The sequence below is a fragment of the Glycine soja genome, chromosome 11 (assembly GCF_004193775.1).
Source record: "Glycine soja cultivar W05 chromosome 11, ASM419377v2, whole genome shotgun sequence".
Lineage (NCBI taxonomy): Eukaryota > Viridiplantae > Streptophyta > Magnoliopsida > Fabales > Fabaceae > Glycine > Glycine soja.
The window spans coordinates 7,981,970-7,996,550 of NC_041012.1; the positions used below are offsets into that span (position 1 = coordinate 7,981,970).

Here is a 14,581-nt window from a genome sequence, read left to right on the forward strand (position 1 = left end):
GCGGAATTGAATTGTAATCATGATTTTGAATTTGATTTGATTGTAATTGAATTATATAAAGGGTGGTGCAGTGTGCAGAGAGAGAGGTTTCGTTTTGTAAGAAAGAAAGAACCGGAGATGAAGAGGAAGATGAGAAGCGAGGAAGTCTTTGTTATTGATGAGTCGAGAATCCAACGGCAAAAAAGGAAAAGAGAAACGGAGGAACTCGTTGTTCTTGATGACTCGCAAATCCAATCCAATGATCCACCCAAAAAAAGAAAAATAATCCAATCCTATGGTTGGTGGTGGTCGAAGAGAAATTAAAGAAGTAGGAAGATGAGGATTCATATATAAACTCTCGTGTAAACACCAACAAGATCTAAGATAGTTTGACTTTTTAAATATATTGACATGAATTCGATTTCTTATCTTCTAGCAAGGAGAAGAACTTTCTTAAAAACAAAATCGGTTTGAACTTGCATTTGGTATCATGAAACGTGTTTCATTTATCAATTATTAGTTGAAGTGTATTTTTCTGCATATGAAGATTGTATGGTAATCAATAAGGGGATAAATGTGAATATGTGATTGCTGGTACTGAAAGCAAAGCACGAATTAGTATTAGATAATTTGTTATCCATCTTCGTTTACAAGCAATGCACAAATCCCAGCACCACAGTACTATTAACATATTCCGTTTACAGTACTATTTGAAAAAACAGTAGTTGGTAAAGATGGCAATTGATTTCATTCTTTTTTAAATAGCCTATTTAGTCTCAAACTTATGCATTCACTGAAAATTTAGTTTTTATATTTTTAAAATGACCAATTTATTTGTGACAAATTAGTCCATCTATTAAGTATGATTAGTTCACTTGTTAAGCATGTGTACATGGCATGTCATTGCTGACACTGCATATCCATGCATGGAGGAAACTTCCATCTCAGTGCAGTGTTTTGGGTTAAATTGTCAGTGAAAAAAATAATTTTCACGGCTGTTCTTTTTAGTTTATGTAGGTAACGATTATTTTGAGTAGAAAATTTGAAGAAACTTCTTCATTCAGCAAAGTTGTTATCCGACCGTTCTTCATCCTTCTTCCGATTCAATTCAATTCGATTCACCTTCATCTTTCTTCTTCAGTTCTCTATCCTTCTTGTTTTTCTTTCGTTTTTGTTAACGGAGGTAGTATGACAAACCAAACTCGAATGAAACCGGTTGGCAAAAAAAAAAAACTTTTACAAGAAACTGTCAAAATGATCCCTGACATTTGACAATTAATGTCAAAATAATCGCCAAAAAATATAACTAACTGACAAAAGGTCCACAACGTCATATAATAAACATGCATTCTAAAAAACTGGATAATTTTGAACGGATTCAGAAATACAGAACACAGGGAGAGTTGGAGAATATTCTTCTTCTTGCAATTATAAGAAAACATGCAATCTGCAACCAAAGGGGAGGCGAGAAATTGGCCTATTCTGGTTAATATGTGAAACTTTTCCTTTTTATAACTTTATGTTAATTGTTAAATACATTTTTTTTGCTTTATTTTGACAGAGCCATACTTCATTCTTTATTTGTTTAAGAATGATATGATAGTTTTGGGAAGTTCCTTCAACAGATCATTCAGAAGAATCTTGAAAGTTGCTTAGCTACTTCCATTTCTCCATCATGCATAAAAAACTGAGGTCCAGGTGGACTTGCAAGACATCTTTCAAAGATTCACCTTTGACAACAACATCTGCTCCGTGGTATTAGGATTTGATCCTAATTTCCTTCCAAACAAGTTCATCTCGAGTTCTCGGAGGTTGCTTATGAGAAAGCCTTCAACAAAATGGAGGATGCAACCAGTGCAGGTCTAAGTTGATTCTTCTGCCTTGTTTCAACACATCTGTTAGGAAATATTTATTTTATAATTTAAAATTTATATATATATATATATATATATATTACTTATATTAATTCTATTTCATAAAATAAAATATTTATTTTAGCGTAAAATTCTATTTTTCTAAGATTTTGTCTTAATGAGTCAATAATTTGTTATATTTGTTTAAGTTGGTTTGCAATCGTTATATTTAGTTTTCAACGGTTAGATTTTTATTGTTGTTGCATAAGGAACATTTATGTTTATATATTCTCTTTTCTAAAAAATACAAGCAGAGCAAGGTTTCTTTCTCCCCCTAAAATTTTCTCTTTTTTCTTTTATAAAAAAAATTTATTTTTGAGAGCAAGAACATTGGTGTTCAGAAGGTTCGCGGATTTTTTCATTCCACACAATCGAAACCAACATTGTTAATTCATGTGCGGCCAATTAAAGTTATTTTGGTACTGTTATTTTATTATTTAATTCAAAACTTTGTATTTTCTTCTTATTTATTTCATTCATTTTATTTTAATTTTCTAACTCCTCTTGTGGAAGCTAAAATTTTTTGAAGAAATAAAAGATGACTTTAAAACCAATGAAGAAAAATGGAAGCTAAAATTTTGAAGAAATAAAAGATGACTTTAAAACCAATGAAGAAAAATTGACTGTCTAGTTTCTGGTTTGAAAGGATAAGTTAGTTTACCTGCATGAAGCAATATGTGAAGCCTTGAGACTTTTCCCACCAGTGCCTTTTGAGAACAAGTGTGCTATAAAATCAGCTTTGTGCAAATGAAAATTGTTGTCATTGCTTTGTTGTGGAAGGCCATCCCGTGTCTCCTAGTGTTAATGTTGTGCTTCACATGAATCATGGCTTTGAGAAAATGGAGGGAGCAGAACTTTCCAAATGATTTATTTCGCGTTGTTAATTGTGTTCACTACTTAGCATGTCACTGTTACATTATTTTTAATAATTGATTGTTTGATATATTACAAAACTCTGTTTATTGTTTGATTTATTCATTAAAATACAGAAACCCTAGAATTTACCTTATTTTATTTTCTAAATTATTAACTTAGATGTTTATGTTATCTTTATTTGCTATAAGAGAATCTAGTTTGGAATGGAACATGTATAAGTATTATAATTTTTTTACTATCTTTTTTAATCATAAAAAAAATTACTTTTTATTTACTACTAGTTTTGCATGAAATTATAATTTCTGAAATTTTCAATGAGAATATTCTAGATTTTTAATTAGATAAAAAAAGAATAAACCAAACTAAAATATTTTTAATTTATAGTTTTTCTCGTTTACTTTTCAATAAATAAATAAATAAATAAAGGATTTATATTTATACTGATATTAATATACATACAAAAGATAAAAAATTAATTAGAGTTGTTTTTGTAAAAAAAAAATAGAGTTTAATTAACAACTTAACATACATTCTATATTTCTGTCAATTAAAAATTATTGTTAGTATAAATTTTATGAAATTTTTTATAAAAACAAATTATGTGCTAATTTCTGAGACTTTATTCAATTAATAATACTTAAATATCAAAATAAAAAATAAGGAATAAATGCACAGATAATATAAAAATATATATATTTTCATTCAATTACTGTAAATTGTAAACCTTAAAACAAATAATTCTTTCTAAAGAAAGAGAACATGTCATAAAAAGCCAATTACCTCTGTTCTGTTATGTTTTGAAAATGTCGTTCATTCAACGCTGAATTTGGGTATTGGATCGGAACCCTGACAATTCTAGGTACGAAGCCAAGCCAATTTTCTCTCTTTTCTTCTTTCTATTGCTCATTGCCTTTTCGACAGATCTGGGCTTCGCTTTCTCTTTCGAAATTTAACAAACAACCTTGGATTTTGTGAAAACCTATTTTTACCCCCAATTGCTATTTTGTACAGACTCTATGGCTAAATTTGCTTGTTGTTTTTATCTCAACTGTTAAATATCGTAGCCTTCTTTGTTGTGTGTGCAGATGATTCAACTTTTAGGTGTTGTTTCTGCTTTGAGTGTAAATTAAAAGTTTTCACATATTATTCATAGGAATGAATGCTTGTGTTGAGGGAAATAAACGCCAGTTACCACCATGGATGATGCAGAAGGTTGGTGCCTCTGCCACTGCCACCCATGTGAGTGACTCTGTTGAAACTAATTCCTCTACCAAAAAAGGAGACATCATTAAAGCTAATGCAACCAAGAAAGATACTCACAAGAGTGAACCTTCAAACTTAAGAGCCAAGTGTGAAGTTAAGGGAAGAAAAAAATTAGACCAACAAGAAGGAAAGGTTACTCAAAAGAAGAGAAAAGGTGATAAGTCTAAGGATAGAGATAAGAGATCTTCTATACAACAACAACAACAACAACGCCTTATCCCACTAGGTGGGGTCGGCTACATGGATCAACTTCCGCCATAATGTTCTATCAAGTACCATACTTCTATCCAAACCATTAATTTCGAAATCCTTTTTGATAACCTCTCTTATAGTCTTTTTGGGTCTTCCTCTACCTCGAATTGTTTGTCTTCTCTCCATTTGGTCTACTCTCCTCACTACAGAGTCTACCGGTCTTCTCTCTACATGCCCAAACCACCTAAGTCTATTTTCCACCATCTTCTCTACAATAGGCGCTACTCCAACCCTCTCTCTAATAGCTTCGTTTCTAATTTTATCCTGTCGAGTCTTACCACACATCCACCGCAACATCCTCATCTCCGCTACACCTACTTTATTCTCATGTTGGCTCTTGACCGCCCAACATTCTGTTCTGTACAAAATCGCCGGTCTTACCGCAGTCCGATAAAACTTTCCCTTTAGCTTGATCGGTACCTTTGCATCACATAACACCCCCGATGCTTTTCTCCATTTCATCCATCCTGCTTGAATGCGATGATTCACATCCCCTTCAATTTCCCCATCATCCTGTATTACAGACCCAAGATATTTAAACCGTATGACTTGAGGGATAATATGGTCTCCTATTTTCATCTCTGAGTTAGAAACCCTCCTTCTTTTGTTGAACTTACATTCCATATACTCCGATTTGCTTCTGCTTAGGCGAAAGCCATGTGTTTCTAGAGCTCGTCTCCAAGTTTCCAACCTCTCATTCAACTCCTCCCTCGACTCTCCAAGGAGGACTATGTCATCTGCAAAAAGCATGCATCTCGGCGCTATCTCTTGGATTTGTTCCGTGAGGACATCCAGAATTAAGGTAAAAAGGTAGGGGCTAAGGGTTGACCCTTGATGTAAACCAATTGTGATGGGAAAATCGTCTGACTCTCCATCCTGTGTCCTAACACTAGTCGATACCCTATCATACATATCTTGGATAGCTCGAATATATGCAACCCTAACCCCTTTCTTCTTTAGAGCTTTCCACAAAATCTCTCTAGGCACTCTATCATACGCTTTTTCCAAGTCAATAAAAATCAAGTGCAAGTCTTGTTGGGCCATGCGATATTGCTCCATTACCCGCCGTAATAAATAAATCGCTTCCATGGTCGACCTTCCCGGCATGAAACCAAATTGATTCTCAGTAACTTGAGTCTCCTTTCTTAATCTCCGTTCGATCACTCTTTCCCATAATTTCATGGTATGACTCATGAGCTTGATTCCCCTATAATTTGCACAATTTGTATATCCCCCTTGTTCTTATAGATTGGCACTAACGTGCTTCTCCTCCATTCCCCCGGCATGCGTTTTGACCTCATAATTTCGTTAAAGAGTTCGGTGAGCCACTCAAGACCTCTATCTCCAAGAGTTTTCCACACTTCAATAGGTATGTTGTCTGGCCCCACCGCCTTACCATTACTCATTCTTTTCAACGCTTCCTTTACTTCTTGTTTCTGAATCCGACGATAGTACTTATAGTTCCGGTCCTCTTCTCTTGTGTCTAGACTGCTAGAGTCATATCCATATCCATCATTAAATAAGTTGTGGAAATACGCCTTCCACCTTTCCTTGATATCTTTTTCATGCACTAAGACTTTGCCTTCTTCATCCTTAACACACTTTACTTGATCCAAATCTCTAGTCTTCCTCTCTCTACCCTTAGCAAGCCTATATATAGATCTTTCTCCGTCCCTGGTTCCTAGAGCTTGGTATAGTCCGTCAAAAGCTTGGGCTCTTGCCTCACTCACCGCCTTTTTGGTTTCATTTCTAGCTATCTTATACTTATCCCAAGTTTCAGAATTTCTACACCTAGACCACTCCTTGAAACACTCCTTTTTTACTCTAACTTTGCTCTGAACATTTTCATTCCACCACCACGATTCTTTACCCCTAGGTCCAAAACCTCTAGATTCACCCAACGTCTCTTTAGCCACTTTAATAATCTCTTGGGACATCTTGTTCCACATATCATTTGCACTTCCTTGTGATTGTCCACACCAACCCTCCCATATCTTTTGTTGGAAGATTCCTTGTTTCTCACCCTTCAAGTGCCACCATTTGATCCTTGGTGCTACCAGAGGACTTCTTCTCTTTGCCCTATCTCTAATTCTTACATCCATAACCAAAACTCTATGTTGGGTAGTCAAGCTCTCTCCCGGGATAACTTTACAGTTCAAGCAATACTTCCTATCAGACTTCCTGATAAGGAAGAAATCTATCTGAGAACATGTCCCTCCACTTTTGTAAGTGATAAGATGTTCCTCTCTTTTCTTAAACCATGTATTGGCTATAGAAAGATCCAAAGCCTCCGAAAACTCCAAGATGGATTTACCCTCCCCATTCATCTCCCCTAGGCCAAAACCCCCATGCACCCCCTCAAAACCTCTAGCCACGCTACCTACATGTCCATTGAGATCCCCTCCTAGGAAAACTTTCTCTCCTTGGGGTATATCCTGAAGTACCCCTTCTAGATCCTCCCAAAATTTTACCTTAAAGTGTTCTGCTAACCCAACCTGAGGTGCGTACCCACTAATAACATTAAAGGTGTCCTGTCCCACTACCAATTTTAAGACTATGATACGATCTCCTACTCTTCTTACATCCACGACATCCTTCTTCCACTCCTTGTCCACAATAATCCCTACCCCATTTCTTGATCTGATTTTTCCCGTATATCACAGCTTAAATCCTGAGCTGTCTAATTCTTTCGCTTTTTCACCTGTCCACTTAGTTTCTTGTAGGCACATAAAATTGATCTTCCTCCTCACCATAACATCCACTATTTCCATAGATTTTCCAGTAAGTGTGCCTATATTCCATGTACCAAAGCGAATCCTCCTGTTATGAACTAGCTTCTTTACCCACACCCGTTCACGAAAATGTGGGAACCCTTGCTTACTTTTCACTACATCCGGACGGCGATGCAGCGACCCTTGCTCTTTTGACACTGTACTCGAGCCATACAACGCGTTGCTTCCGGGCAACGACCTAGCATTCACATTATTACGTAATTGATCCATGTCATAGAGATTCGACAAAGTTTAACGTTGGCTGTCGAAAGCCTAACACAACCCTCTCCTTTTATCCGGGCTTGGGACCAGCTAAGAATAGCAAAGCTACCCTAGGCAGGATTATCTTCTATAAAGAAAAGAAAAAAATTAGAGGATCCTAGCCACGGTTGTTATGATGTTAATCCAGTTAGGGATGATGCCATGGACCTGACAGTTGAAGATTTGATGGCCATAGCAGAACAGGTAATTTTCTGCTTTTTACTTTGCTTGAGTAATGTTATACCTTTTCTCTCTGTGTCAACATAATTATCATATAATTCAGTCATTATAAAAATATAGCCTCCCAAGACATTTTATATTTACCCTACCTCTGCTTTAAGATTTGAACGTTTGTCATGTGCATGCAGTATGTTAAAGATTATGAGAACAAGGATCGAAAAGAAAGATCAAGTAGACAGCGTGAATCAAAATGGCAATTTCAAGATACAAATGAAACGGGAACTACTCTTGATTCCTCTTGTGAGAACAGAATTTCATCCGGGTCTGGAAGGGAAGATTTATCTAATTCTACTTCAACAACTGGTGAATTAATTGCTACAAGCACCTCTCAAACAGGTGATCCTGCTCAAGACATGCTGGACCTGTTCTTGGGTCCCTTGCTGAGGAAAACTCTTGAGAAGGAGAAGATCAAATCTGTTGTGGAAAATGCCAAGATTACCCATGAGTTCTCTAGGCAAAGTCAAGATAAACTTGCTGGAGAAGAAATGGTCCCCTTGATGAAAAAAAGAAACACCTTGAAAGACAAGGTGGCAATGTTTCTTGACCAAGATATGTAGATTCATCAATACAAGCATGGGTGTCATGGTAAAGCAATGAGCTAGAGTTCTTGCATGACCTATAGTAGTAGTTTCACATGTAAATCATTTAATAATTGCAGTCTCATCCTAGTTGGGCAAAGTCCTATGTGATAATGTTAGTGTATATAGTTATAGATTTAATTCTTATACAATTTAATTGAGTTTCAATCACCCATTGCCAAGGGCAGAATTAAAATACTCATCTTTACACTGCAATTCGGGATATTTCATCGACATATCATAAAGAAAAAGGTGATTAGTGGCTACTATTGTGAATATTCCTTGCTAACCAAAGTATCTGAGCTCTTGTATCCTCCATGAACTTTAGAGAGTTTAACTTTTATATTGATTGATAGATGAAGGTAGGATAATTATAATAATCAAAATAATTACAGAATATGGATTCGGGATATTTCATCGACATATCATAAAGAAAAAGGTGATTAGTGGCTACTATTGTGAATATTCCTTGCTAAATTATGATAATATCATACATTGAAGACAAGCCAACAACCAAAGTATCTGAGCTCTTGTATCCTCCATGAACTTTAGAGAGTTTAACTTTTATATTGATTGATAGATGAAGGTAGGATAATTATAATAATCAAAATAATTACAGAATATGGACGTTTATGTAGGTTTTGTTATTTTCCAAGTAGGCTAATTTTTTTTTAATAAAAAAAAAATTGGACATGCCTTTAAAGATTGGAGCATTTTCTTTAAATTAAGTTCAGGGGATTGGTCAGAGAAAGGAGGAGGATGTGTGATGGTAGTTGTTGAATGTATTGTTCTTTCTATGGTGCCTTTTGGCCGCAGAAAACCTTTGTTCATATACTTACTTTTGGACTTGACTGATTTCATAGCCTTTGTATATGGTTTTCGGCACTTGTTTCTTTGCAAAGATTCCTTTAACAAGTGTGGAGAGTGACTGATTAGCAAGCCTTTTTGTTTTGATTTTTTTTAAGCATGTTCTTTCTAGCTTTTTGAAAGAATATCTTGTTCTCCTTTTTCTTCTTGTCGGGTACTTCTCTTCGTATCTGCCACCTCTGTCTTAAGGGAGCACGATCAATCAAAACTTTTTTTTTTATTTCTTTTTCTGCTGCCAGAAATTCCTTTCTCATCTTTGGTATAAGGGAACCATTCCTAATGATCTACGCGTATGTGTTTAGTTCTTCAATTAGCTTCACCATTTTGAATAACCTTTGTTTTCAATCGAGGAACCTTGTGACATATATGATCGTCATTAATTGGTAGAATGTATATCCTTTTCTTGTTTAAGAGTTTCTTTTTTAAAAAATGAAGTTAAAATCGTAATAATAGCGAAAAGGAAAGCAAGAAACCCGAATGAGGAAAGAAAAACACTTTTTTATTCAGGTGCTTCTAACTGGCTGTATCATAAACCACCACCTTTTTTTTATCTGGCTCTGTTCTCTTTTTCTTACATATATTGCATCTAAACAGAAAAACTTTATTTATAAAAAAAAAGAATATTGAAACTACCTTTTTCTCTATTACTGCAAAGGCAAAATAATAATATTAGTCCCTCCATTTAAATGATGGTTGATGCTTTATCCAAATGTGCGCATGTATCTTAAAGTAGAAATCTTGATAGTCCAATTTTGTGTCCTATTTTCTTGACATCTTCTTGAATTTGGTGTCTGTATTCTCCAAACGTGAACTTCCTATATACAGAAGGTCCTTTGCAGCCGTTTATGACAGTACTGTAAGAAGGACATAGGAAATATGCTATGGAGTATCTTTCCATTTTGTTATTTGCCACAACCTTGTGCTCCACGCTTTTGTACTCATCATTACTCCAAGCCTGTATTTAATTGGTTTTTTTTTTTGTCCCAAAGGAAATACCTTGTTAGTTAATGAACCATCGGCATGTATATGTAACCGACAATTTAATAATTCTTCATACAACCACAGGTTTTATTAGTAGAAAATTGATGTGTTCATGCATGCATCTTTGGTGGTAGGCTTGTGTCAATAATGGATGCTGCAATAGCCATTCTACCCGTCACTCTACTATTGATTTTTTTATAGACTAGGTTTAAGACTTAAGAGGAACAGAACAAGGGATTAGGGACCTGTTTTGTTTAGTTTTCTTTCAATTTTCATTTGTAGCCTTCGAAAGAGCCGCAGTTTTAGTTGAAGGATGATACACATAAACCATTTTAATTATTCTCTTCTAAGGATGGAATCTTCATTGGTTGACTCATTTGTTTATAATAGAATATATTCCTTTCAAAAAGGTTGGCATGTCATATGTGCCATTATGATTATTAGTTTAGGAAAGAACCCTTGAATTTGGAAACTCTCTTTTGGCCCCACTATGGTTGAGGTCTAGATGTTAGAAATGAATGATTCATTATGGTCAATGACACCTAATAATTAATTTGCTACATTATACATACAATAATACCTAATTTTATTTAGTGGCAGTAAAGATACATGCCAAAGTAAATTTTTTTACCTGAAAAAGGTCCCCAATGTTAACAATGAGAGCATCTGGGTTTGGTTTTACAGCGACCCATTTGGAATCTTTCATGAGTTGGAGTCCACCGACGTGATCTTGATAAAGGATAGTAAGAAAATCGCTGTCAGTGTGAGGAACTAATCCAAAAATTTCATCTTTAGATTTTGGGCAGCATGGATAGTGATTTAATCGCAGAAAGCATGTGCCAGCATCACAGAGTTTTTCAAGTGCATCCTCCGGGTAGCCCAGGTTTTGTGCTAGAATGCTGGCCAACAACCTAGATACTTCTAACATCGCTGGTGCAAACTCATTTATTGCTTCCCTGCAGAAACAGCAGCAACAGAAACAAATTAACGTGCAGAACTTGTGGGGATGAAATCATGCAGCATGCGAGAAGGTTCATTCCAGACAAGTGCTTGTTTTATTGCTCAGAGTTTGTCGATTCAGCATAAATTTTACAAGCCAACCTGTCAAGATATGGAATAACCCGACAAGTGCTTCTTTTTTTAAAAATATTTCTATTGGTTATTAGTATTCTCCTAGGATTTCGAAAATGTAATTAAGAATTGAGAAATAAAAAAAGTATATATTTTAGAAATAAGGGCGTGCAATCAAATTACAACAACACCTTTAACTCAAAAGATTCGTTCCCATGAGTGAAAACATAAACGGAATTAATTTATGAATCAATGAATTAGAAGACACACGTAATATCTCTGACTAAAAATAAGTTACACCAACACCTCTTATTCTACTTTCCTTTTCCTACAATGACTTCCTTATTGGTTTGCAATAAATTACTCTGAGACTTATGTTATCCAAAAAATACATTACACTATACAATATCCTATCAGACATATAGTGTGAATTTTGAAGAAATTATAAGAATATATTCTTAGGTGTAAATTTTTTATTGTTGTGTCTAAGAGTGATGTGCTATGTCTGTGCCCACGGAAGAATTTCTCCTTATTCTTAGTATCATTAAATATATATTTTTTATTAAAAAAATGTATTTATGTTTTGATAAATTTCAACTAATTAATAATACTACTAAGAAGTTTACTAAGAAAGTGTATTACCTATATTCCCTTTTTATATTATCATACATTCATAATGTTACAAATAAAAAGAGCAAATTACAATAATAGTTTTACCCATCTTAAAATTACTGGTTAAATTTATTTTTTCATAAATAAAGTATTTTATTAGAAAACACACTGACCATGTATTAGTAAACATTAATTTTATGCTTATATTATTATATTTTTTTATAAAAACTTTATTCTTTTAATTTTTTTAACTAGTAAAGGTACCTTCTAGCATTTGCCAAGTTTAGAAATGTACATGTACGTGGTCTTCTAATTTTAATAGATATGGAGGCAAGAGGGACAGAGCATGTGCCCGGTGAAAATTTCAATAATATATATATAGGGAGAGTGGAGTGTCATCTGTACTAGAAAAGTCTCAGGATAGCCGCCAAATGTGATTTTTTTATCTAAAATAAAAATAAAAAGAGAAGAAATGAATCACTAGGTTTTACTCTTTTAAGTCATTGTTAGTGCCATGCCTATACATCACATTATGTATATGTGAAGCGGCTAGGATGGGATTCAACCCTAAGATCAAATAATCTAATTAAGGAAGGGATCTAGTGAGCATAATAAGCATGCATTTTAAACTGTGAAAACAACACTTTGAAAGAGGGTGGTGGTGAATCTCGCTGTCACCACCCTAAGACACTTTTGTCTTTGTTCTGCAGCCATTATTAGTCTTTGTCATTGTTCTGCAATATTCATGCTTTAGGATTGTTATCAACGGTGCATTGTGCATAAAAATAAAAAAGAAAGATTTCCAATAAGTAAGTAAACACTGTCAAATTTAACTGGAATGGAATGTAAGAGCGAGATATATACCTCAAAGAAGTGAATTCACCCCAGGAAGCAGCTTCTGAGATCATGGTGAGAGGAATGTGGAAAGCTTCAGACCATGAGAAGTGTTTTGAACGAGTAGCTGTTGGTGTCCCCCACCTATATGGGTTATTTAGAAGCCCGCAAGTAACTTTCTTCTCAAACGGTACTTCAAACAACTTCACTTGTTCCTCTCTCATTTTTCTTAGCAAGTCATGGCTTATACCATGATTCACCACTTGAAAAAATCCCCATTCTGATGCTGCCTTGCATATTGCTGCAGTGCAAGCCTTCCTTTCTCTTTCATTAGAACTTTTAAGGCCACTAAGGTCTATCAAGGGTAGGTCACATGCATCCACTAAAGGATGATTTTGATCATTAAAACTTTTAGCCTTTTTGGCTTCTTCACCAGAGTTTCTCACAAGTGCCCCATAGTGTTGCACGAGTGGTGGATTTGAATCTATCATTGTATTGTTGCACCAAAGTTGTGTGTGAAAGAAGAGAGGCTGTAAGGTGGTGAAGTGGAGATTGAGATTTTAATTGCATTTATTTATATGGTTGAGTTGGAGAATGGAGACAGAGTGCTCTAGAAAGTCCTGTAATGGACAATCACTGAGAACAAACATGGGTGTCCAGATCATGACAAATGTCAGAAGGACAGCCATTTGGAACTCTCTCTCACAGGCCATGTCTTGAAACCGATACTCTAAAATATTGTGAAAAGGAAGTTGGCATATATATAACAACGAAAAAGGATTCAAACCTAACTCCACCTTTTGACTTTGTTCATAACACAAAAAAATAATAATGGTTACAGTCAGCATTAGAATGAAGAACGATAATATACACACACAAACTTTTGGTTTATGTACACTTTTGACTATTAGGAAGGAGTATCGACAGAAAACAAGAGTACCAAAAAGTGCATAAAAATATAAGTAGCAACCCCCCTTGAGTAGCTAGAGTCTTACAATTTATAAAGTATTCAATGTTCTGTGAATTCTGTTGACATCTTAATGCTGCTATCGTTTCTAACTTGTCTTCATTACGCCTAGTCGTGCATCTGCCGAAATGGCTGATAACATATAACAATATTTTTGTTAGTTGCTCCCCCGGCCTTCCCCTGCTAGCTAATTAATAATCTCCATTAGGTGTTATAATACTATATATTGGGTATATGTTTTCCAACTTTGTCTAACTAGAGTTGTCACAGTAAGGTTACTCACTGAAAGTCAAGTGATAAATCCCACTAATCTAAAATACTATACGAATTTATATTTTTTTTTCTTTCAAAAATTTAGAGGTGGGGATGACACCCCAGCTAGGTCGAGAAAGTCTCTGGACTCAAAAAGTACTTATAGATGTATTTTCATTTATCTCACTCTAAGGAAACGACCAAAAGTTTAAGATTACCATAGATATTAGACTCTGTCTTGCTCCAATTAGCCAACTCCTTGGAATTAAATAGTATATTGATTATATGAATTATTAGAAGTGAGACGGGGAATTACTTTTATATGTTTTTTTAATTTAATGCAGATAAAGATTGGATATTAATATAAAAGGATTAGAAATTTATGAGGATGAACGAAATCTAGTTTATTAGAGTAGAATTCTAATTAGAGAACTAAAAATGATCCTTAAGAGGATGGATAAAGATTAAAACTATTGGTCCAAATAATTTTATTATTAAAGTTTAGAAGAGTGTTGGAGAAAAGTTTTTTTGAGATCTAAGAATAGGAGGAAGAACATTTTTTTTTCACAGCAAAAGTGAATTTTATATAAAAAGCTAATGACACAAGCTGTAGCACAGCCTCATAATTCACAAATTTCCTTGCAGACCGAGTTTGGTGAGTTGATCGTTCAATCCAAAGGTTTCTAGGAAAGTCACTTTAGTTTTTCTTTTAACAACTTATTCATTAAGTTGTCCTAGTTTGCTAGTTACCTAGATACCCCTCCCTATACCGTTGTTGCTTATGTCCATTTTAGTAGAATCACAAAACTCAAAACCCCGTCTTTTACTTCAGCATGGCCGAGCCACTCACACACATTTTACTCT

General features: G+C 34.7%; 2 protein-coding genes across 3 annotated transcripts; one reads left to right on the plus strand and one right to left on the minus strand.

The window, feature by feature from the left end:
* The first annotated feature begins 3,511 nt into the window (after positions 1–3,511).
* Positions 3,512–8,315, plus strand: LOC114374792. Of its 2 annotated transcripts, none has more exons than XM_028332484.1 (4): positions 3,512–3,627; positions 3,922–4,213; positions 7,399–7,519; positions 7,684–8,315. In XM_028332484.1, exons 2-4 carry the CDS (start codon positions 3,924–3,926, stop codon positions 8,110–8,112), a joined length of 840 nt encoding a protein of 279 aa, XP_028188285.1. In that variant the 5' UTR covers positions 3,512–3,627; positions 3,922–3,923; the 3' UTR covers positions 8,113–8,315. The 2 variants fall into 2 exon arrangements, with proteins under 2 accessions (XP_028188285.1, XP_028188284.1); XM_028332483.1 differs by having other exon boundaries at positions 3,516–3,627; positions 3,854–4,213.
* Positions 8,316–9,478: 1,163 nt separating this feature from the next.
* Positions 9,479–13,527, minus strand: LOC114375770 (gibberellin 2-beta-dioxygenase 6-like). The gene is made up of 3 exons (XM_028333624.1): positions 12,529–13,527; positions 10,613–10,937; positions 9,479–9,955 (listed from the first exon to the last, which is right to left on the minus strand). The coding sequence occupies exons 1-3, from the start codon at positions 12,987–12,989 to the stop codon at positions 9,725–9,727; spliced, it is 1,017 nt and encodes a 338-aa protein (XP_028189425.1). The 5' UTR covers positions 12,990–13,527; the 3' UTR covers positions 9,479–9,724.
* Positions 13,528–14,581: the final 1,054 nt, after the last annotated feature.

Excerpts from the sequence above, each read along its gene's own strand:
- LOC114374792 (XM_028332484.1), top strand. The coding sequence starts at position 3,924 with ATGAATGCTTGTGTTGAGGGAAATAAACGCCAGTTACCACCATGGATG. Across the intron at positions 4,214-7,398 it reads TCTAAGGATAGAGATAAGAG|ATCTTCTATAAAGAAAAGAA; the intron begins ATCTTCTATACA and ends CTAGGCAGGATT. Across the intron at positions 7,520-7,683 it reads TGATGGCCATAGCAGAACAG|TATGTTAAAGATTATGAGAA; the intron begins GTAATTTTCTGC and ends ATGTGCATGCAG.
- LOC114375770 (XM_028333624.1), bottom strand. The coding sequence starts at position 12,989 with ATGATAGATTCAAATCCACCACTCGTGCAACACTATGGGGCACTTGTG. Across the intron at positions 10,938-12,528 it reads GGTGAATTCACTTCTTTGAG|GGAAGCAATAAATGAGTTTG; the intron begins GTATATATCTCG and ends CTGTTTCTGCAG. Across the intron at positions 9,956-10,612 it reads ACATTGGGGACCTTTTTCAG|GCTTGGAGTAATGATGAGTA; the intron begins GTAAAAAAATTT and ends AATTAAATACAG.